This window comes from Colius striatus, chromosome 9 (genome assembly GCF_028858725.1).
Source record: "Colius striatus isolate bColStr4 chromosome 9, bColStr4.1.hap1, whole genome shotgun sequence".
In the NCBI taxonomy this organism is placed as follows: Eukaryota; Metazoa; Chordata; class Aves; order Coliiformes; family Coliidae; genus Colius; species Colius striatus.
In genome coordinates, this window is record NC_084767.1 from 18,989,691 (window position 1) to 19,014,019 (window position 24,329).

Consider the following 24,329-nt stretch of genomic DNA (forward strand, 5'->3'; position numbering starts at 1 on the left):
GAACTGGACACAGGACTCCAGATGAGGCCTCACCAGGGAAGAGTAGAGGGGGAGGAGAACCTCCCTGGACCTGCTGGCCACACTCTTCTTACACACCCCAGGATGCCATTGGCCTTCTTGTCCTTGAGGGCACATTGCTGGCTCATGTTTAGTTTGTTGATGGTAAGCATCATAAAACTGACTTCTGCCACCAAGACTTGGCAGCCTCGCTTTGGGTACCGCGTTGTTCCTCCTGGAAGGGGTGCAGGACTGTAGCTACAAGTACTTCTGCATGGATACACAAACTTCAGACAGAATGATGCTGCTTTGTTGCAGTCTGGACAGCACCTGATGACACACACTTGTTTGTTCTGAGGGCATATACACTGCAGCTGAAGATCTTGGAGCCTGGCAAGCTGGTTGTGTGCCGTTGGGTAACTCCCATGGCACTTCCCAACGTGCTCTTGGGCAAATGCAGCACATTGTGCCCTCTGGTGCCCTCTTTCAGCAGGCAGGTATGGCTCACACAATGCACACGGTGGTCTCCTTTTTTGTACACTGTCATTTCTTTGTCAGTGTGATCTAGGGTGAAATGAACCCAAAGCATTGGTTTAAACCTATCTCAGTTCCCCATCTTGGGAATGTGTGTGTTTGTTGAAAGCTCACACGGTCCCAAAGGAGAAGATGCCTCAGAAATAGGACAGCTTCTCTCAGTGGCGATGACACTTACTGTAGTTAGACACACACCACTAGGTAAAACATTTCTTGGTAAAGCCTAATACCATGGAACAACGAACATTTAGTTTGCCCATGGAAAAATCCTGAGTGGCTGCCTTATTCACAGTCTATGTGTGCAGCTCAGACAGAATATTCTTCTCACTGAACACTTAACATACTCAAATTTTAAATACAGCAACATCACTGTCTTGACTCAATACACAACATTAGTTTAAAAGATTTTTGCCCAGGGATTTATATAAAGCAATCTCCTCCACTCATCCCACCTACCCTGCACTGCAGCAGCTTTCCCCCCATATTCAGCACTTCTTGTGCATGCTGACAACTGAAAACTACCTAAAAAAACCCTGGAGGTGCTGCTTGAAAAATAAACACTTCATAGAATCTCAAGAGTTGGAAGGGACCTTCAAAGATCATCTAGTGCAACCCCTCTGCCTGAGCAGGAGCTCCTAGGTCACACAGAAATACACTTGAAAGCATAGCGAGGACTTCTCTAATGGCTGTGCAGGACGAAGTTCAGAGCTTATTGCTCCCAGAAGTGTTCATTTTAGCTGGCCTCATCACTGATCCCCTCCTTTTGATGTCAATGAGGATCACCATTTTTATTGACCTCTGAAGATCTACTACCAAACAGCCTACTGGGATTACACGGAGCCAGGAAAGGCTCATGAGTGGCAACTGCCAAGAAAGGAAATAATTCCTTTCTTCCATTACAGTGTATTTTTAGTCACATACATAAACAGTGTAAATGAGGGGTTTCACTGAAATGGTCCATAACATTTCCTGTGGCTTTGTGCAATCTCCAATTTGAATTTGAACACACACACATACACACACATTTCATTTCAAACACTCAACCCACCCACCACAAAAGAAAGAATTTTTATCATTCTTTTATTGAGATTCTGTCCATCTGTTTCCAGATGGACAGACACCAGGAAGGGGAAATACACACCAGGTTAATAGGAGCAACATGTCCTATCAGTCATTTCCAAAATGCAGCCTGCTACATACTGTAAGATGCTGTCCATTGGCCTGTCCAAAGGGGAGGCACGTCCAGCGTGTGCCCAGCGCATCACAGAGCACCTGAGCACTTGTCAAAGCCATGGCACCGCCAGGATGCACCAAACCCAGCCCAGCGAGCGCCCAGGGATTCCCAGGGGAAGGGCTCAAGCGCCCATGTGGAAGAGTGGATGGGCTGCTGGTGGCTGTCAGAGGGGGAGACTTTTCTCAAGATTTTCTAATTGTTCTTGGAAAAACTTAATCTGCTCTTCAAGGTCCTTCTGTTCTATCAGCAAGGAGGTCTTGACTTGAACGAAGCCTCTGTAGTCCTGGAGCTGCTGATCAGTCAGGTACTTGGCAAGGATACCAGAGACAACCCCTTCCCTACGGTCCAGGTTCTCTTTCAGGTCCTTTGCATCTTCCCTCTGTCGAGACAGGAGCTTGTGCCGTTCAATCAGCGATTGCTAATAGGATATAAAAACAAAGCAGCGTGCTATGAAAACTCCTAATTCCTGGCAGACTCTAGATCTTCATTGAGAAGCCACAGTCCATTTAGTTTAATTACTTCCTCTTGTGGGCTTTGTGTTCCACATGAGTTTTTTCTCGACTGAATTACTCATTCTTGTGGTTTGTAAGGTAAAGACACCCAGTAAACCCCATCACGGCTCACCTCTTCCATGCTGCCAAAAATCAATGTACTTAACATTCTGGTAATTTTAATGTGTCCTGTATCTGTCTTCATTCAAGCAGAAGCTCTTTAAGGCACCTATCTTTGCGTTTTGCAAGCCTGCTGCTGTGGTCAGAGTGCCAAGGTCACATTAAAAAGATATTGTGACTTCTCTTAAAAGTTACGTGTGATAAAGTTACATTGATGTAGAGGGTAACTGCTCCTCAAAGGCTTCTTTTAACAAACTCCTGAGGATTTTAGTACCTTTCCATTTTAGCCAACTCTCTTTCACCTCTAAGGATTTTCACATGGATAGCACTGCTGGAGAATGTCCAGTTTCAGGACAGTGTCCATGAATATACCACGGTCATCAACAACAACCTAAAAATGGGGTCAAAGATGGAGACTGATGGTTTTGCTTCGGGGCAGTTGCAGTCACTGGGACGTAACCAACTCTTTAACGAACATGTTCTTAACATTCTTGAATAAATTATTTTAATGTATTTACTATGAAGAGTACAAACACAACACTAAAGAAATAGCAGCCCCCCTGCTAACCACAAAGCCCAAGTCAGAGTGGAAATATCCACATTAACACAACTGATGTTCTGGAGCGAGCAGATCCCTGTTCCCCATATCCTGCTGCCCAGCAGGACTCTCTTGGAGCTCTTCTGGATGTGAACTATGAAATCCCAGTTTTTCTGACTCTGTGCTTTCCTAATTTCCAAATGAGAGGTAACAGCAGGTATGGTATTGATGTAAGCAGGTCGAAAAGCAACAAGGACAGCAGGAAAGCTTCTTTCCTGGGATAATTTGGCTTGTCTCCTCTAGCAAAAAAAGTGTATTTCACACTTGAAAAGATTTCCTGGTGAGACAATTCCTAATTCTCCAGCAAAACTGGCTAGTTGAGTTAAACTACAGGAAACTTTATCTCAAGTTACAACCACATCTTCTTCCTGCTACAGTTCAGACGAGCCCATAAAGGGAAACATGATTTCAAAGGCAGCAATTACTGCATTGAAATTACCAGTGGAGAAAAAACCCAACAAAAAGCCCTCTGAAGCATAGGTTTGGAGCCACTCCACAGCTAGCAACCCAAAGGTTCAAAGACCATCACCCTGGCTCTGCTGCTGCTGCCAATCCAGCACCCAGCTGCAGAGCTCGTTCTGCTCTCCAAACACTCAACCTGTGGTCCACACCCAAGCTGCAGCCCGTTGCTGCCTGGGCAATGGCTGGTTGAGACTCATGTCTCATTTACAACAAGCTGGCAGGCAAATGAGATGAGCACAGCCCTACCTGGAAAAAAAGTGAACAAACTCGATTAAATACCCTGGCTGCATGTCACTCACCTTCTCCTCAGCATCTGTATTGCCATCGATCCTCCTCATGGCGTTCTGGACTCGGGCAAGGCGGCTGGACAAGCAGAGCAAGAGGCTCACAACCTTCTCCAGGTCTCCGATGAACATCATGTAGCGCTCAAACTCATTGGGCTTGCAGACGCCCCGCACCAGCGCCTCCAGCTCCTCACCCTGCGCGCCACACTCCCTGGCTTCCGAGAGGACGAGCTCCCTTTCCTCCCACAGCGTCTGCAGCCTCGACCGGAGGTTGGAGATGAGCTCCAGCTGCAAAGGGAAAAGAGTCATAGAAAGCCGTTATTGCCAAAGAGAATCCTTATCGTTTCTAGAGAATGGATTTTTCCTCACGTCACCTTTGCCAAATTCAGCTCTTACATTTTCAAGCACTAGCAAAGAAAAAGGGAAAAAAGAAAGATTTTCTAAGCTGTACTTAATGCTCAAACTCCGACAAGTGAATTACTAGTAATCACCTTAACTAGCGATATAATCCCCATCTCAGAGAGCTTCCAAGCAGTAAGAGAGAGCTGCAATAAAGATTATAACATGATTACCCATGGTTATGCTCTAAGACATGACCGTGAAGTCACAGCTCTGTTACCAAGCTTTATGAGAACTGACTTGAATTTCATTTAGAATATGGACAGAAAAAGTCAGTTCCACAGGTGACTCAAGCATACAACAGCACCTGGGCAGCAAAGCCAGTGGAAGAGGCTGTTTGATACCAAAATCTTGATATGGAAAAAGGCCCTGAGACTAGAATGGGAGCAGGATCCCATGAGCTTTTGTTTGGAAATCAGCCAACAGTACTGTGAACAGGAGCAGCAGTCAGACAGTGGGGAATGAAATGTATCACTATGTGCACAGATGAAGGAGTTTCAGGAAGGCAGACTGTCATTACCTGAGGTGGGGCATAGCCAAGTTTCTACAGAGAAAAAAAACACATCTAATTCTTCAGAGCTATATTTGCTCAGAGAGGTTGTGGCTGCCCCATTCCTGAATTGTTCAAGGGCAGGCTGGATGGGGCTTTGAGCAACCCTGCCTAGTGGAAGGTGTCTGTGACCATGGCAGGGTGTGGGAACGAGATGAGCTTTAATGTCTCTTCATACTCAAACCACGCTGTGATCCTGCAATACATATTGCCCTTCCAAGCTGCTGTATTTCTATCATAGTCCAGCTATGTCCAAGATACCTCTATTCTCTGCACTTATGGAAGTTAACGGGGCACTGTAATGTGCAGAAACTGCTGCCAGTTCTCTCAGAGTTAAAAATATATCTTATTCAGGCTGCCAGCTGCAATGAATTTTACAGATTTTGAGATCAGATTTGAGTGTTAAATTGTGAGTCAGCTGCTGCACAGGAGGTGGCCTTGCAAGATGTATAATGTTGGTCCAGCTACAACCCATCCCTGATGACCTGCTGAAGCATGTGGGACGAGAGACCCGAATCAAGCCATGCAGGACTTAAACATCCCCATTTATGATGAATATAGCCATTTGACAGGACTTCACCTACTGCTGAAAATTTATTCAAATTTATGTATGAAAAGTCATTATTGAGATAAAAGCCAAGAATAAAAATATCCACAGTAATACACATGACATTAATGACGACTTTTCAATCACGGTGAAGAAACAGTGGTTCCTCTGGTGATCATCTACATACTTTCTTAGATGTGATGTCATCTAGGTCATTAGTGCTGTCTCTGCTCCTATTCAGGATTTGGTTTCCTTTCGAGGTAGGACTTTCACTCCTTTGCTTGGCATCATCTTCAGATTGAAGACATTCTTCTGTTGTATCTCTACTACTTTTCCTGCTATTGGAATGGAAAATAAATACCTGTGGCAAACACTTAAAAGAGTTTTGGTCAGAAACATGGTGTTCATGTTTTTATGCACCTCGACTTCAGAATCACTCTCCTCTATTGTCAGTGCAACAATCTTTCAAAGACATGGAGCAAAAGATTTGCAGCCCAGGTTTGTCACAGCGCCTTTTAATAACATATCGCCGAACCACAGCCTCAGATATTGCTTGATCCATAAATCATAAGACTAAAGTATTTTGCTAATGAAATAAAAATTAAAAATATGTTCAAGTCATCTTACTAGTAGTATATTTATGATATTCATATGCTGAAATAGCTTAAAATACTAGAGAGTTGTTTTAGTCTACTCACTCGTTCTCCTGCGTGTGCCGTATATCTGTCTTTCTTCTGTGTGATTTATACAGCATGGAAATGTTGACAGGGAACAGACCTTCCATCAGATCTAGAGCAGCTTTTCTAACAGAATGAGGCATGAGAATATCAACCAGAGAACTGTCTTTGGCAACGATCTCCATAGCAAGTTCTTCATATCGCTGGTCTTCCGGAGACTGCGGTCTCCTTTTGGGCAGATTTCCCTCGCTCTCAGTGACAGTATCATCTTGGCTATTGTGCACAGACGTGTCCTTTGCCACTAAACCTTTGCCTGTATTTTGGTCTCCTGGGTAAGGCTGAGTTAACATGTGGCAGGGCATTACTTGGTCTGGTGAAGCTGGAGGCTGCTGCTCTGAACACTTTATTACAGCACTGAAATTCAGAGATTTAGTTCTGCATTCCTCCTCCACTCCAGCATTGTCCTTGCACTCGCTTCTTAGGATAGGAAGGGAAGGTTCAGGAGTCAGCTCCTTAGTATCCTGACAACATCCATGTCCAATAACGTCATTGTCTTTATATCCATGATTCTTATATCCATCTTTCTCAGGATCATGGAAACTACAAGAAAGAAGACACTTCCTTTTATTTAAGACACTTCCACTGCAATAGGTATTTGTGCAGACTGTTTAAGCAGCTGCAAGTAATTGTCATTTTCTTTCCAGCTTACTCTTCTTAACAGAGGTTTTAAAACTCAGATTCCATAATACTCATTAATTTTGCTTGGGAGGGAAAAAAAAGGAGTATGTGAAAGGTCCAGCTGCACCACTCTGCATGGAATCCCCATGACATTTCTCATTTTCTATTTACGACCAACATACACATTTTCTGAAATAAATCCATGATAAAAAGTGCACTAAAATGTCCCACTGATGCTGTCTCATGAATAGAAAGAAAGCAGGCAGCCATCCCATCCCATCCCATCCCACCAGCCTTGGTGAGCATGATGCCAACAGGACAAGGCACTCGGGGCTTACTAAGACCTTTCTTAGGCCTCATCTGGGCACCATCTGGCAGAGGAGGACAGTTTGCACCTTGTGTTTTCCTCCACCAGCCCTCTTGTAACACAGTGCCTGGATTGCAGGCAAATAGTTACTATTTCTAGAGTGAGAATGTTTCAGCTCAAGAGAAACAGTTTATGCTGTCGTCATCTCCTGTGCATCACTCCCTTCCCCACTTCTCAGTCTTAGAAAAGATATCTATTGCTTTCTTTTCTGTAGGCACAATGAATGACACAAAGGAAATACTGTTTATCAGAGGCTTCTATTTCAAAACAGCCCTTAGACTTCACTAGACATTTTATTAAGTCCTTTTAGTTAGCCATTTTTGAGATCCAACTTCTACTTTGAGTTGGCCAATACATGTCTGACCTCATGCTTTGAGTTTTCTGTTGCAACGCTTCAGAGGAAACTTTGATGGAAAATGCTGCTGTCTGCAGTGCATAAATAATTATATTATTGATGAGAGAATAAGTAGATAGTTAACATAAATTTTTAACACGAATTTGCAAGAACAGAGAGCCACTGCAGAACACAAGATGATTGTAGTATATATAGACCATTGTCTGCACACATCAACATTCATGTATTTACCCATGTAACTGCTTGTGAAGATGGCTGGTGCATAAATACGGTTGCATTAACCATAACTGAACGAAATAACCTATTTTTTCCTGCAGCAAAACTTTTCATCACCTAACAGGACTACAAGGCAACAGGTGAGACTTAAGAAAATACCAGCAGATTGTGTTGTGCCAGGAAAGCTTCCACGTATTTGGACTATTGTATTTAGCCTCATAAGTCCCATACTACCTCCAGATGTTGTTTGTCTGGGCAGGTTTCCTGATGCCGATGTGGGGCTCTAAGGAGAGTGTGGATGGTTTGCAGTTGCACTGAGTTTACCCTGCTCAGACAGGCACTGGCAAGACACAAAGCTTTTTCATGTGACTTAGCCATGAAAGCCCTGCTCTCTGTGACATTCCACCTTCTCCCATAGTTTCTTCTCTTCCAGGTCTGCAGACGCTCTACGTGTCAGCTTCAACACAGCCTCTTTAGCTTTTCATCAAAACACTGAAGTCAGCTCAGCAGAGGAAAGTGTAATCATAGTTCACACTAGATAGTGACTAATGTCACTTAGAGATATTCTTTATCTATTGTGTGCACCTTTTCACTGCAATTAAAAATAAAGCCCTCATTGACTTGAATCACCCACTTCTGGTGATGGAGTGATACCCTTAATGTCAGAAAAGCAGTTCCATCGAAAAAGGTGCTAAAAATAGCCCTTGCAAAACACCACAGCACTGCCATGGGATGTTGTACTGATATACGTAAAGGAATGTGGTGATGATGCAATAGGGTGATCATGGGTTAACAAATGTTTATGGAATGACAGATGAAAGGAAGAGACACTGAGGCACCTCAGGAAATCACTGCAAACAGGGGCAGGGGTTATTCTTTCTCATTCTCAGGCCTCATTTCTAGGGCAGGGCACAGGATCAGCTTTCAGCTTAAACAAACCATCTGTAGCAGCTACCAGGGAAAATGGATAATGCCAGTGAAAACAAGCTCAGAATTATATTGTACAATTGAATGGATGCAAAAGATGCCTAAGAATGTCCCCAGGTAGTATTTCACTAACCCATGGACACTATTGCTGTGGGTAACATTCAGAGTTTGCTCTCCCAGCTGGTCCCAGTTGGAACTTTGAGAAGTTAATACTGTAAACACACTCAGTCTAGTCTGGATTTCTGCCACAGATCAGCAGCATTTTCTTGTGGAGGAAAACAGTGAAAAAATGAGATACAGCTGTAACAGAATGAAACCTGTACTTACAGCTATTTCCCAGAGATGATAATCTACACTAATTAATAATGAAACCAGTTCTGGATTTCTCATCTTCTCATTACTTAGTACATTACTTAGAACTATGATGAAATATGTTTCTGGTGTTACTGTTCTGCCCAGGGCTTCCAGCTACATCCATGCAGTACCTGCTAAGCCTCTTAGTTCAACTAGGAGATGTAAGAAAAACTTCAAAATCTTCCTAAAAATACAATTCTTTTCCAAAGGTAATGAAGCTCCCAGAAACCCTTTGGGTCTTTTTGACTGAAATAGTGGAAGTTCTACTAGTACACAAGTGTCAGCGTCATTTCCTTGTTGAGGCGGAGTTCAGCTGTTTTTCTCCTCAAATAAACAAAACACATATGGAAAGTTAGCTAATGGGAAAGTTTGTGTGGTATGTGTTTAACGGCACAACATTTTTTTCCCTTTAAAAAAACCCCACACCAGAAGCCCCTATTACACCACTCTGGGATCACACATTTTTTAAGAGTGGGCACATCCGAGCTGTTGCAGATGCTGTTTTCGCCGGAGCTCAGAGGAGGGAGCTGTGATCTCAGAGATGTGAAGCAGAGCAGCTGCCTCAAGGACAGAAGCTCAAGTCCATGCTGCATTTCCCACTTTTGCTCCACGGAGCAGAAATGATTTTAAAGCCTGCCCCAAAATTAAACAAATCATGTAGCAGATGAATATTTTCATACAGACAAGGAAGGATCCCAAGACACAAGGCCAGTAGCAGCAGTATATGGCCAGCCATGGCTGCCACTGGAGCGCTCACTCCTTGGACACAGGCCCTCCATAGGCACGGCCCTGGCAGCCTTACCTGGGGATGTCGAGGCAGCTCTCCCAGCACTGAGACGGTGCTGCTGCACCTCCAGAAGCATCCTGGAAAGGAAAACAGCATCTTCAGACAAGGCAGCTGTTTCATTTTACTCCCATTTTGGTTATCCCCAGAAACAGAAGCCTCTGAGTAAGTTCACTCAGGTTTGTGCTTTTTGGGGTTTTCATTTGCTCAAGTTTTTGAGGGGGTTTTCTTCAGCCTCTATCTTTTTCTTAAGGACATTGCTATTATGCTCCTCCTAGGTAGTGCCCAGCTTTTTCTTTTTTTTTTTCTAGAAAACCAAAGAACAGCTGGCAACAAAATCTCCTCGACTCTCATAACAATTCAGAGAGCAGGTGGCATTGGTGGAAGGCTGTCAGCCTCCTCACTTAGGTAATTTTAGTAGTATATTAGATAATATGTTTTCTCACTCTTTTATCTTCTGTATTCTCCTTGCCAACAGTATTGACAGCTACTGTCCTTCCAATTCAGAAGCCAAAAAAGGTTGGTCATTTTTTATAAAGGTCTCTCTATAATAACCTTTTCTGGGACAGTGCTGTAATGCTGTAATTCATCAGTGACTGCTGAAACACAGTGTTGTCCTGCATGTAGCACACGTTCTCTGCAAACATGATTCCTGAGTGCCAGACCCCACACACATCCCTCTGCGGCTCTGGCAGGGACCCTCACAAGCCCAGCGTTGCCCAGCAGAGCCTACAGTACTTGCACAGCATCGCCCGAGACAGACACTCCTCATCTTCCCTACCTTTATGTCTGCACTTGCTCAATGATAGCAAATGTCTCTCCCAGACTGACGATGCATTTCAGTCAGCTCTTACAAGTTTCCATCCTTATAAAAACCTCTTGCAATTTTTCACATTAAAGAACACCTTGTTTACCTTTAATACTTTCTACAAGATACTTCCAAGAACAATGAATTGTTACATCAGCCATAAATTCATGACATGTTAAAGATTGGTAGCAGTTCTTTCACAACACCCCCCAATTATTTCTCCTCCCCACTTCAAAGCAGAGCATACATTTTGCTTTCAAACAGCTACACAGCTTTTCCCATAGATGGAGCAAGTGTGACCTCTCCTGCACATCTATCATCTCTCCACTGCATAAAGTCAATTCCCCAGTCATGGTGTACAGCAGTTTTTCATGTAATAGTCCCAGTTCTCAAAAATGCATAGATAGTAATTACTGTCTGAGTCCAATTCATTACTATCTCAGTGTCTTTCTTACCTGTGTGGAAGCAGTTGACTTTGGTCTCTCAGGAGCTCTCCCAGATGCAGGATCACCTGCCTGCAGGAGGCTTTCAGCCGATGCACACTTGCTGGTGCAGCTCTTGGCTGCCTCACTGGCACAGAGATCGTGCCTTGAGGTTGCTGGGGCAGCAGCAGGGGCAGCAGCAACGGCAGCGCTGGAATCTCTCCTGCCCGTCACGCTCAGCGGGGGAACAGAAGCCGAAGGAGGAAAAACATCTGGCAGCTTTCCTTTAGAAAGAACTGGGCAGAAAACCTCATTGTTTTGCAGCTTCCTGCTCCCATCTGGATTGGAAATCTTGCCAGGAGGCCATTTGGGATGTGACAGCCTCTTCTGCAGGGGTGGCTTATGCAGCAAGAGGTGCTGTGAACTACTTGGTCTTTGATTAATCTTTCGTTCCATATATTCGATAAGTGCAGTATGCTGGATTTGTCTCAGCTCCATCCTGGAGATACTTGAACTAGAAAGTGCCCTCCCTCTGTTTTCCAGAGTCCTTCTCCTAGCTGCCACTGCATCTTGCTCACTGATTTCATCCCTGACTTGACTCCATGACACTTCCTTATCTGCTAGCTGATCGAGTTTCTCAGGTTCAGAATAACAGAGTTTCTTTTGCTCCTTTGTCACCCTTTTCCTTCCCCCTATTCGACCCATTTGTGGCCTCTTAATTTCTTCATCTCTGTTTAAACTTTCCAAGGATTCTAGATGAGAAGGGGAACAAGGAAGAGGTTTGTCATCCTCACTTGCACTGGATAACGAGAAAGACCTAAGGTGTTCAATTGATGGCCTTTTTGAGGGTTTCTGTCTCAATCTAACGGGCAAACTCATCTGTAAGTCTTTTCTTTTAAAGGAGGTTTCTCTCAGAACCTTTTTCTGAGCCACTTTAAGTTTCTCTCTGTAGTCATTCTTCAAAATCTCATCCATGGACGAAGCAGGACTCCCAAGAACGAGATCTTCAGTCTCAACCAGGGGATCATCAGCATTGTACTGATGGTGGTGGTTGGTCTTTTGAGGCTGATTGCTTTCCCTTTGGATCTCTAGACATCGTGCTGCAGTGGGGTAGCTGCTTGCTGGAAATTCCTTTGGTGAGCTCCTGGAGTCCTCCTGACATTGGGTGAGCTGGTTGTGGTGCAGGATGTTGGCAGTTTTCCCTCCAGAAAGATAATAAAGCATGGGAGTCGTCTGCCTGGTTATCCGCTCAGCAGCAAGATCATCCTGAAGCTGCCTTAAGAGCTCTTTTCGAAATTTAGGTTGATATTTCTGAGAAGGAACAGCAGGCTCCTCTTGTCCTAGGTGCATGCTAAGGTCAGGACTGCTATTATCAGCCTGTTTCTCTTTCTCGACTTCATGTAAAATCTGAGGTGTAGAATTTTCCTTTGGTCTGAAAAAAGACTTTTGGCTAGTATTATCATAGCACTGCTTATCTCCCTGACCTGACTCCTCAGAGTGAGGATGCTCTGCTTCTACAGTATCACAGCTGCAAAACAGCGATGATCTCTGTGCTCTGGCTTGCTGATTTGGGAGTGGTTCCTTAACATCACTCCCAATTCTTCCTTCAGAGTCATAGCATTGATTCTCATCTGTGCAACTGTTGAGCTTCCTGGAAGCATTTTTAGTTAGAAGAGCATTGTCCACATATTTTACATCCCCACTGTCCTCAAACACATCTTGATCCACATCTGAAAGCAGCTCGTCACGGAGCGGGCACTGAGTGTAGGGCGAGGAGCCCTGCCGGCAGCGTGACTCTGGCACCGCGCTTTGCAGACCTGCCTCTCTGAAGGGTGCCTTACGTACCCTGCAGGGGTACTGTTTGTCTTCCTGTGTATCATTAACAGCCTCAGGGTTGGTATGCACTGGCTGATAGGACGCAGACTTCACATCTTCAGGAATCTTATAAGCATGAACTGAGTTGTATGCAGAAATTAATTTAGGGACGTTAGCCACAGAGTCAGTCTTTAAATATTCTTGGAAAATGAATGAAGAAGGTCTGCTGAAAACATGTGGATTGCTTCTTCTCGTAGGCTGATGGCAGGGGCTCCACCCTCCATCTTCCTCTGTCTTTAACCCTGGACTTTTTGGTATAGATACCTCATTTGCAGAATCAAAAGACCTACCCTTGGTTTCCAGAGTCTTTCCCCAAGCAGACATTGTATCTTCTGTAACTTCATCCCTGTGCTGCCTCCACGGTACATCACTACCTGATAGCTGATTGTCCTGCATGCAAGGAGCTTGCTGCACACTACATTCACTGTGACTTCCTGAGTCGTGTCCTCCTCTTGAGTTTTCAAGGTGTCTAGTGACTTTATAGCTATCGAGTCGTGTGGGAGGAGAAGGTGGAAGTGCCACCAGAAGTGGTGGTCCCTGATTTAAAGCCCCTAGGGTAGGAGTGCTTCCACAGCATTCAGCAAGACTGGTGCTGTGAGGGTTATTATGGATGCTCAGGTCTGGTCCCTTGTATGAATGTTGGCATCTGAGGTCAGAGTTTGCTCCATTGAGATTACAGATACCTTTTACATACTCCAAGTCCATGTATGGAACCTGCTCTGGAGGTAAGCAGCAGTTTTCACCATAGCACGATGGGGTGGGATACTCTGGAACATTTGATCCTCCTGAGAAAGAGCTGTAAGCAGAGTCTACTCTTCCAGGGAGGTACAAGAGATGGTCTACACTGCCGGTCGACTTTGCTGGCAAAAGATGATTATCATTTTCAGGAGAAGTCACAGGCTCCTCTGGCTCTCCAACTCTGCCACCTTGCCTATAAGACCATCTTTCTACCTCATTCCCATATGAAGCCATGTTGCAGCATTTCCAGAAATCAAAGTCTGATTAAATATCCACAACTGAGGTCTTAGAAAAGCACATTTTTCTCTGTAGTCATGTTCCAATAATATCTAGAGGATCCTAAAAAGAAAGTGAAACATGTGAAAAAGACTCAGTGGGAATATTCTGATTGCACTTGAGGAGATCAGGCTGCAAGCATCACACACATGCTCAAGATGAATAGTTGAAAACAGTATTTACAGTAGCTGGAAGTAAATTTCTGGCTTCAGTTAATTATCATAATCTTGGAATGACCAATTCTGCTGTCACAAACAGAGCAGATCCACAAAGATGCCGGCTCTGCGGCTGCCTAATCCTGGAGGTGCTTAAACACAACACACACCTGACTGATTGAAGTTCTGAAGTGACTTGGGAGTTGCACTTCCAAAACCACTCACAACTGTGGATCAGTGCCCCACTCTCATTTGGATGGATCTAAACAGCACAGGGGTTTGCAACTATATGACTGCAATGACATGACACGAACTGCGCCCTAAACCCCTCCAAGTGCCTCCACATTTCCTTTCAGAATATCTCCCACAGAAATATGAACACATGGATAGTTAGCTGGACATATCAGTGCCCTATGGATAACTTCACCGAAAAAAGAGTGCACAGATTAAACCAAAAGAATTAACAAATAGGAAGAAATCATTATTAAAATGAGTCTTATCAGCACTCTTCCTCCTCTTTACAAGAACCAAACCATATTTTAGTTCATGAAGATGATGAAAACAGTTTGTCATTTAAGTGAGCTTCCATGTCATTTCCATCTGTTCTCAAAAATACTCGTCTTGGGAAAGCTTTCCCAGAGGCTTAGAGAAAGTGGCTTGATGAGAGATCAACAGAATGAGAGATTCTGCTATCAGAAATAAATCATAGATTTAAAAAAGATGGCCAAGTATTTTCATGGCTGGTGCTAAGAACTCCCTTGCAAACATACCAAATGCACCAAAAAAGCACCAGCTCAGAGTTTATGTACAATAAGTAAACATTTTTGCAGTCTAGAAAACACCTTGGGTTTACCAGCACTTATTTACTCTTTGAAGCATGCAGGTTTAGTTTAACAAACGAGATCTCTATAAGCAACCAACTTAATAGGCCAACAGAAGACACACAGGAGATGGTCACATCAACAGCGTGACTCAACTGCCTCTGCCAGCTTCAAACCCCTCTGATACACTCAAAGCAGCATGGATCCCCAGTGAAAGACCGACCCTGGCAAGACAGATGCCAACCAGTGACCTTGTTTAGTAACTCTCATTTAAACCATGATTAGTTATTAAAAGAAAGCAAATAGTCTTGAAAACCCTCGGTGAGAAGCTGCTCCAGTGATACCCCTTCTGAGGGGATGCAAAGTGTTTCCAAATCCTACCAGACTGTTACAAGTCTGATTTCTTCAAAAAGCTGGAACTCACCAGACATAAATCTGCCATTCCCAATACTGTACCTCAGCAGTGGAGCCTCATAAAGCTGGCAGAGAGAGATTTTAGGGCTGACGTTACTGTTTAATCAAAAAAAACCCCTTCACATTCCTGCCTTATTTCAAAGACAGCCCCAGTATCATTCATTTTGAGCCAAAGGGAAGACATGGGTAGGAGCCAAAATACACAAGTTAATTTATAAAGGGAACTTGGACTGGTGGGGCACAGTAAATAAATTAACTAGTTTCTGAGAAATGAAAACAGCATGACACTGAACAGTGGGAATTTCTGCTGGTCTTTTTTTGCAAAATCAGCAAGAAGTCAACTCAACGAGGCCTGGAGAAGTCCTCTCTCTCTTTAATGAAGACCTAAAACTCAGCTGTGGAATTTGTCTATCCCTAAATAACAGGATCACATGGGAAACACAAAGCATCAATGGCTGATGACGACATTCCACATCCTTTTCACCAGGATGTATTGAAGAACTTAAATAAAACCCCTTAGATACCTGGTGAAAGGAAAACCTTGGATTTTCTGAAGCTACAGAGAAAGAAAAGCAGTTGAGAGAATGACTGCACTGACATTAAGTGCAGAACCAGCCTGTACCACAGTTGCTATCACACCGCTGTCACATTATCTGAAGGAACAGACAGCAGCTGAAAACCTGGACCACTGCAGCGACTGCTGTGTCTCCCTGAGCCGTGCAAGCTCAGAGCTCTCTGCAGGTGCTGGGAGGCACATGGGATCAATGCTCCTGGGAGCCACATTCCACAGGTGAACCAGAAGGCAGGTTCCTCTGTTGTTCTTATCCTGGGTTTATTTTTTAAGTAAAATTTAGTTCCAGTGGAAGCTCCCCACATAGCTCTATAACTCAGCTGTTGCTATTAATAGACTGAGCCAAGTCTTTGTCTGGGATGTGCTGGCACTGTTCCACTCAAGTTAAAGGAGCCACCTTGATTTACAACAAGAATATGGCTCTAACTTTCCACAGTTCTGCACAGAATCTAAATGACAATTGTGCTTTGGCTTATGTATGAATCAAGTACTCTCCTGGTTTCCTATACCAGTGTTTCCTGAGATCTCTTTTCCCTATTTCAAGCAATTTTCTGTGAGGTCAGCAACACAGGGAAGAATTTTTGTCTCAGTTTTTTATGATGGTATCAGAAATAACAGGAAACATAACTTCAGTAGCTCAGTTGACTAAGGTAAGAGCACCTGACTTGAAAACAGCAGCCATAAACACCAAGCCCCTATTTGTGCCAGGTGCAGAAGGCCATTGCAGCTTACAGGACGTTCCCTCCTCCATTTGCTCTACCTCTGCAGTCTCTGCTGTCACCTGGCTGAAGGTAACTGCAGCCTTTCCTTCTGCTCCATGGAGAAGTGACAGATGAGCAAGAGGACTTTCTCCCACCACCACTGGGTGCCCTCTGGTCCCACCCTTTCCTTGACTCCCATTTTGCATATTCGTTTTGCTTAACATCAAATTTACTATTTCACACCCTTGAAAGGGACAGATAAATGGTAAGAATTCAAATAACACATTCACCAAGAGCAATACACTCTTCTCTGGAAGTCTCTGCTAAAAAATCTATAATGTGATAATGAAACACATCCCAGGAAAATCTATCATATTTCTTTTGGGGAACACATTTCCTAAATCCTGGGAGCGGAATTGTTGATCTCAGTGTGTTTAAAGAACTATGTGAAAACTGCCTTCGCTTTCACATGGAAAAGAAAAACATTAACAAGCTTAAAACTCAACTGACAGTAAGAGCAATGTTATTGTTCTCAGCTGGTTGGGTGGTAGAGCACCTTCACGTCTCTGGGTCTTAGAAATGCTCTGGCAAGGCTGTAACACAACGTGCACATTCCAGACAAGCTTGCAATATTGTCATTGTAAACCTCTGAAGGCAAAAAGGAAAGTGTTAAAGTACATCAGAACCAAGAACATTGGAAGATGAAGAGAAGTGCATTAACAGTGTATCATTCTATGCCCAAGGAGGAAATGAAGCCACTAACAACCTCTCAAGACTCAAAGTTGTTTGGTTTTGGTTTGTTTTAAATAGGGGCTAACTTGACTTCTATCCATTGATTTCCTGTATTTACTCCAGCACTACCTAGGATGCTCTACAGAGAGCACAGCTCTCTATGCAAAGCAGTTTGCAAATATAAAGCACACACTCTTTCTTTTACAGATCTGAAACTAGAGGGACAAGATGAACAAAAGCATGGGGGAGAAACAAGAGTCTCTGAAGGGAATGAGACCTGTCTAACACTTCCCAGCAGGCTGATGGTTGAGGAAGAACAAAATTCAGATGACACAGGATACTGTGTGCACAAGGCTGGGCTGTCTCTGGGCTAAGATACTGATGTCTTGTGTCTGAAAACAGGATTTGATCCAAGTTTTCACAATAATAATAATGAAAAAAACCCACCAGTAGTGGCAAGGCAGTGCTAGGAAATTCATATTATTACAGCCCATGCTATACATTTTCTCAGCTCAGGACTAGTGCTTGCATTAAAACTGTTTCACTCAAACTTTATCAAATACAGTCCCTGGGCATTCACTGCAGATTTGAGTCTTCCTGAAGTCTCCAGTTCCTCACAGACCACTGGTAAAACACCAGTCACCTCCTCAACCTCTTAGGGAAAGGTGGTTTGTATTGTGCAATCTTCAGATCCTTGCAACTATCTAAGTGGGTCAAAGCCTCATGTTTCTGGCAAATTAACTCTGTACAGAGAAAAATCAGCAACTCCAGATTGCAGTCAGTTAACAAGTTATCCATTTTTTAAGGGCAAGCTTTCTTCTAGTTACAGTCCATAACTCACCTGCAGTTCTATACAATGCCCACACAACCCTAGGAAAAGCAGCCCCTGGCACTGAACACAGCCACCCAGTACATTTGAGTACTGGTACAGCTCCTTTTAAATTTTACCAACACAATCTTTCCATCAGAGAAGTAAGAACGAGTATTTTCTTAACAAACACAAGCAGAGTTCAAATCTCCTTTTGGGACAATGCTGTTGGTGTTTATGGGTGAGGAACTGTAATTTTGGAAAACCAAACAGGATTTCTCTGGCAAAAAACTCTAGAAAATAAGGCAACACCCTCCTAAAACGTCGGCATGCACAAAATTTCATAGCTCTATTTCTGTAAACCCGACATTTTTAAACAAATGCCCCCATGGCAACAAACAGGGAAAGCCCAGCTATTAATCCACATCAAACTACAACATGCCCTGTTCTCCAAGCAACCAGCACAGTAAGTGTGTGAAATGCAAAGCAAACATCATGACCAACCTACCAGTATTAAGTCATGTACATGTTTGTGAATGACTTGTTTCTTATCAAAGGGTAATCACCTGATGTAAATATTAGCTGAAATTCTTCAGATTCCAATCAGTTGCACAGTCTGCAGCACCTGACCCATCTGTTTCACAGACCATGAGATCTAATTGCTACCGAAATATCATCTGCAAGACTCGTGCTTTAGCAGGCAATCTTGCTGGCTGGCCTAGAGAAGCCTAGAGAGTCTGAAATCCTGGGGAAGGCAAGAGTCTCTGGTATCACAGCCACCAGTTGACGATCTAGCATAGGTTCCTAAATCTTCATCCAGGTCTTCCTGGACAGAAGTCTATGCAAATGCACAACGTGGACGCATTCTCAGTGATTGTATCTCTGAGACATGAGATGTCTGGAAATAAGAGCCATTCCTTCAGCCAGACTGAAATATCCCAAACTTCCAGACAACTATCAGCTGTCTTCAAATTCACACGACCGTTGAAAGAGTGAGAGGAGCAGAAGGGTCCCATACCCCATAAAATGTGACTGGCTGATAATCTTTTTGCCCAGCATCTCTGAAACTCAGTTTCTCTCTTAGCTTCTCTTTTAAAATAGACACATCCCCTTTATTTTTTTTCTATACCACAATCAACAGTTTTATCCCCTAGGACTTCCAGCTTTAGGTCTCAAACAGGAAGGCAAGCCTGTCCTATGACAGGCCCTTTAGATAATTGGAAAATGGCTTACTTGTATTTTTCTTGCAAAGATCTCTGACAATTCTAAAACCCCAGATTTCTCCTTTAGTGTGACTTCCATAACTACCGTGCAGGTAGCTAAAGGCTGCCAAGGACATCACACAGAAACCCAGGGTCAAGTTTGGCTTCCATAGGCCCAGTGAGAAACTTACCCTGCTACTGGGAGACAGGAAAATTCAAAGTGCCAGACATTCTGAAAACAGAGCCTGACTGGGATTTAGATGAAGTTTATGCCTTGTGTGCACAGAAATAAATTTCACCATAGCATGAGGAATGTAAATATTTCCAATGAAAAACGGTAAAAATACACACTTCAGGCTTTCTGGAGCTATGAAAGTGTCTTGGGTAATTTAGAGGAGGATGAAAATAATAATGTATATCAATATCCTCCCTTTTGTTTGGTGGATGAAGGGATAGAGTTGTTCCTTCTCTAGCTATGCCTAGCTCTCTACAGGAGGAAGAGCTACTGACTAGCATGCAAGCTTTGCTTGAGCCACGATGCCAGAATTGGTCCATCTTACATCTTCCCTGGAGTCATTTCCCATACATCTCACTGCTGAACATGAATGTTTGGCATTTCAGTAACATGTATTCTTGGCTGATGAAAAACTGGGACCCAAATAAAATGCTTTTGGACCCAAGAACCATGGTCCAGCCAAGGATTTAATGAGGAAGATCAGGTTTGGCAACTCTTCATGGCCCTGTGACAGACCTTTTCTGAGCACCCAACAGAGTCTGACCTTTTAATTAGAGCAGTCACCCGCCACATACTTCTCCATTGTCCTCAAATTCCCTGACTTTCCTTATTTAGCCTCAAAAATTTCTCTTTATTTCCATCATCATTACTGCTTAATCTACTAAACACCAAATACTTATTCTTGCTTTTACAGGCTACAAGAACAGGCTCAAAAATATTCACGGGTGTTAAAGAATTACAGACCCTAGAGAACTCAAAATTTCAAAAGGAAAACTAATAAACTGTTGGGTTTTAGACATATGCCTATATATTAGCATATATTATCCAGTATCCTACAGAACATAACATTAAAAAACCCTCATTAGTTTCCTTCCTCTCGCAATTAATTTAGGAAGAAGGCTCTCTTTAAGGGCAGAAAACGACCAAACTACCTTCTACTCCCTGACACTTGACAGTACAGAGATGCCAGGAATCTCCAGCAGATAAGACACGTTCAGAGGACTGCTTTCTTCCCAATGGATAAGCCATCATATTTTAATAGATAACAAAGAAAGATTTAATTTTCAGGAACAGGGTGAGCTGCTACATGAGCACATGCTCATAGATCAGTGGTAAGAACAATCTCAGATGCTTTGTCCTTTCTACCTCTGCCAGCAAGGTCATCTGAGAAACAGCAGAGAAAAAACGAAATTCTCATAGCCCCCTGATCTCTTATTGACTGCACTGAGCTTCCATAGCCTAGGCATCAAGCCCACAAGAGAAGAAAGCAGCCTCTAAATAAGTGAAATCCAGTTCAGAGTCTGGTGTGGTTTGAATCCAGAAAAACTAACAGCAAGAGCTGGTTAGCACTCTATGTAAGGCAGTTTTAAAAATATGTCCACATGAGACAAATCACAGAATCACAGGATGTTAAAGGTTGGAAGGGACCTCGAAAGATCATCCAGTCCAACCCCCCTGCCACAGCAGGGCCACCTAGAGTACGTCACACAGGAACTTGTCTAGGTGAGTTTTGAATGTCCCCAGAGAAGGAGACTCCACAACCCACCTGGGCAGCCCATTCCAGTGCTCTGTCACCCTCACAGTGAAGAAATTCTTCCTTGTATTTCTTTGGAACCTCTTATCTTCCTGCTCATACCCATTGCACTTTGTCCTATCATTGGACATCATCAAGTGCTCTAACAGGCAGCTCCACCAACTGCCATTCATCCCAAGGCAAATGTGTTCACAGCACTACATGGATGCAAATTTGCCTTTCCCAGGCTTTTATAATTGCTCTGGGAGAGCTAACTCTCACTCAGACTTGTAAGAGTTGGCTGGCTGGGAAGTGCCTTAAAGTCACCTTATCTTTGGAAGATTAGTGTTTGGCAGCTATATATGCTTTACTTCTGTAGGAAACTATTCTCAGAAGCTTAATGGATGGCTCTGTCATTACAATCCAAGAGGCCCAGACAGAAAAAAACCTGCAGATTCCAATTTCTCTTTGCTGTAATTATCTTTTCTATAGACAAAACAGCCATGAGAACCAACACTGCTGCTGCTGCTGCTCCAGCTTTAGACCAGACGGATCCAGAGGCAGGGAGCTGGGCTAGGGGCAGGGTCCAGTAAGTGGGATTATATACATTATTTATGTATACATATGTATTTAGATCATGGCTTGTAGATGTAATAAAGATGGATTAAACAATGAATTTTCTGATCCTTAAATGTAATCAGAAGGTCTCTGCTGAACTTGGCAAGCTTTAGACTCTCTGCTATGAACTTCATGAACAATATAGAAACATACTCCCTTCACCATATTGTCAAAATACTTCCCATCTAGAGATTACCTGTATGTAAAACATGGGACAGAGATCCCTGCCAGATCTTCCTGAGAGGAGGGATGGCCAAGCTGGCTCACCCAGATTCTCCCAGAGAACATGGTAATTATCTTGTGCTAATTGGAAAACTTCCTAACACTGAACACAGGTGAGGAGGAGACTGAGAATGTGAAAGAAACACAGAAAGAAAGGAGAGATATGGCAATGGAGCTTCGTCAAACAAAACAACCTGCTTGTACCTCAGAGTTCATCTCACAAACTTTAATCACACACTACCATTCCCAAGAGGGCTATTTGCCTTACCATAATGTAATTTGAGAGTTCTACAACGGGAACAGAACCCAGCACTCCTGGCTTCAAAGTACTTCTCCTAACTAAAAATTCATTTTTTAAAGAACTTACTACCCTCAATAAAGCATGTGACTTTTTCATTCCTTCGTACCACATTGACAGTCTAAAATGTAATTAGCAATATCAGCACCTCCATCTCCTTACATACAAATTAAGGATCATGACTTAATATTAATTAATATGGTAATTTAAAAGCCACTATCTCTTTAACTTTCTGATTTTGACATAAGAAACAGAAAATACACCTTTCCATATCACATCTGTTTTCAGTCTAGTTCACCCAGATGTTAAACATAATTATGCCTGCCTTTGGGCTGAGACAGAAATGTAATATCCAGCTACTACAGAACATTCCACTGGAATAACAGAAAACCACCAAATATATATATTAGACTGGTCCATTCCTTTGGCAAATACCGCACTCAAGTATTTTTCCATGTATTTCACTTGGACAGCATTCATAAGCATTTATTCTTAACCTCTCTAAACATTATAGTCACAGGCTTCCATAACAAATAATGAGAAAGCAGATTAATCGTTAAAAATAATCTGGAAATATCCATTAGTCACATTAGTACAGGTTTAATGGTAAGGTGGCAGTTGCTTAGAATCACAGGCAAAAATTAAACACCCAGTCTGCAAACAGTATTCTGACATGCTGCAGAACTGACTGGAGATGGTGAGAAAAAAGACTGAGGAAGGCGTAGATTTATTTAATTCAGAGACAAAGCAGTGTCTAAGCAATAATGAGAGAGACTGCAACAGAGCAGCTGACAGTGAGGAAGTCACTCAATCTCTGACTACCTGCAAGCAATCCAGAGAAGCGGAAGATTCATATGGAAGATAGTCTGGTTAGCATATAAACAGGAGACCATGTGATTCCCTGTCTGTAATACTTCACACCAACTAGTCCCTACCCAAAGAGAAAGGTGGGAGGTATTTTTTTTTTCACATATGGCTTTCTACATTTAATCTGTTCTACAGAAACTTCAAGTTTCCAGGTTGGTCAACTATAACCTGCCCTTCATCATCAGCCTCATCACTTCAGCACTGCCTGTGCTGGAGAATCATTAAGTGCATTTGTACCAAAGCTGCTATTTTCTGTGTAAAAATGTCTAATCTCCACACATCTTACCTCCTCTACTTACCATGGACCTAGACTGTATTTATGCTGCAAAATAAATATCATCTGCATGTCCAAGGATGGAGTAGAGTTCCTGTCTTTGTATTAGGCTGATGGTTATACCCAAGGTGACACACTAGACTGCCCATGTCCACAACAAGTGTGAGATTGGTCCTTTACACCATACAACATACTAATAATTGTAGCATTTTAAAGATAAATTTTCTAGTATAAACTCAGTTCTTCCCTTGCTCTATTACTTGGTTACATTCATGCTTTTCCCTATGAAAAAAGGTTGTCTTTCATGAACAGAGATACAGAGGATAAGCCCTGAAGTTCAGGTGGCCTTGTGTAGTCACATGTGCCTGAGGCTGCTTGCAACTCTAGGTACCACGGGGAAGCCGAGATCCACAGCCCATGGAGGACCCCACGCCAGAGCAGGTGGATGCCTGAAGGAGGCTGTGACTCTGCGGGAAGCTCACCCTGGAACAAGTTCCTGGCAGGACCCAGGAGTCTGTGGGGAGAGAGGAGCCCACACCAGGCAGGTTTGCTGTCAGGACTTGTGATCCTGTGAGGGACTCACGCTGGAGCAGTCAGTACTTGAAAGACTGTTCTCCTGGGAGATGACCCATGTTGGGGCAGGGTGTGAGGAGTTGCCCTGTGGCAGGCTCCATGCTGCAGCAGTTCATAAGAAGCTGCAGCCCATGGGAAGGACCCACACTGGGGAAGTTTGTGAGGGACTGTCTCCCATGGGAGGGACCCCACAGTGTAGCAGTGGGAAGTGTGAGGAGGCCTCCCCCTGAGACTAAGCAGCAGCAAAGTCCTTTTATAAGGAACTGACCGTAACCTCCAGTCCCTGCTCTGCTGGGGAAGAAGGAAGGAACGTCCCAGAAGGAAGAAGTGCGAGGGGGAAGGTGTTTTAAGATTTGGGTTTATTTCTCATTTCTCTGCTTTGTTCTGATTGTTCATTAGTATATCGAACCATTTCTCCCTAGGTTGAGTCTGTTTTGCCCATGATGCTAATTGCTGAGTGATCTCCCTGTCCTTATGTTGACTCATGAACCTCTTGTTGTATTTCACCCTCCTCTGTCCAGTTTAGCCGGAGGAGTGATAGAATGATTTAGTGGGCATCTGGCACCCAGCCAGGGCGCTAAAACTACCACAGGTGAAAAGATCAATAAAAACCATAACACCCTGACACCTCC

At 43.4% G+C, this 24,329-nt stretch overlaps 1 protein-coding gene across 3 annotated transcripts in view; it reads right to left on the bottom strand.

The window, feature by feature from the left end:
* Window positions 1-1,659: 1,659 nt before the first annotated feature.
* The window catches only part of SHROOM1 (shroom family member 1), a 39,723-nt gene continuing 17,053 nt past the window's right edge, over window positions 1,660-24,329 (bottom strand). For 2 of the 3 annotated variants that reach the window (XM_062002860.1, XM_062002859.1), the window contains 6 exons: window positions 10,838-13,756; window positions 9,593-9,654; window positions 5,915-6,493; window positions 5,404-5,554; window positions 3,736-4,008; window positions 1,660-2,183 (listed from right to left, as the gene is read on the bottom strand). In XM_062002860.1, coding sequence (XP_061858844.1) covers window positions 1,929-2,183; window positions 3,736-4,008; window positions 5,404-5,554; window positions 5,915-6,493; window positions 9,593-9,654; window positions 10,838-13,651 — 4,134 coding nt within the window. In that variant the 5' untranslated portion in view covers window positions 13,652-13,756 and the 3' untranslated portion in view covers window positions 1,660-1,928. The remainder of the gene's footprint in view (window positions 2,184-3,735; window positions 4,009-5,403; window positions 5,555-5,914; window positions 6,494-9,592; window positions 9,655-10,837; window positions 13,757-24,329) is intronic. The other variant, XM_062002861.1, reaches the window with a different exon arrangement.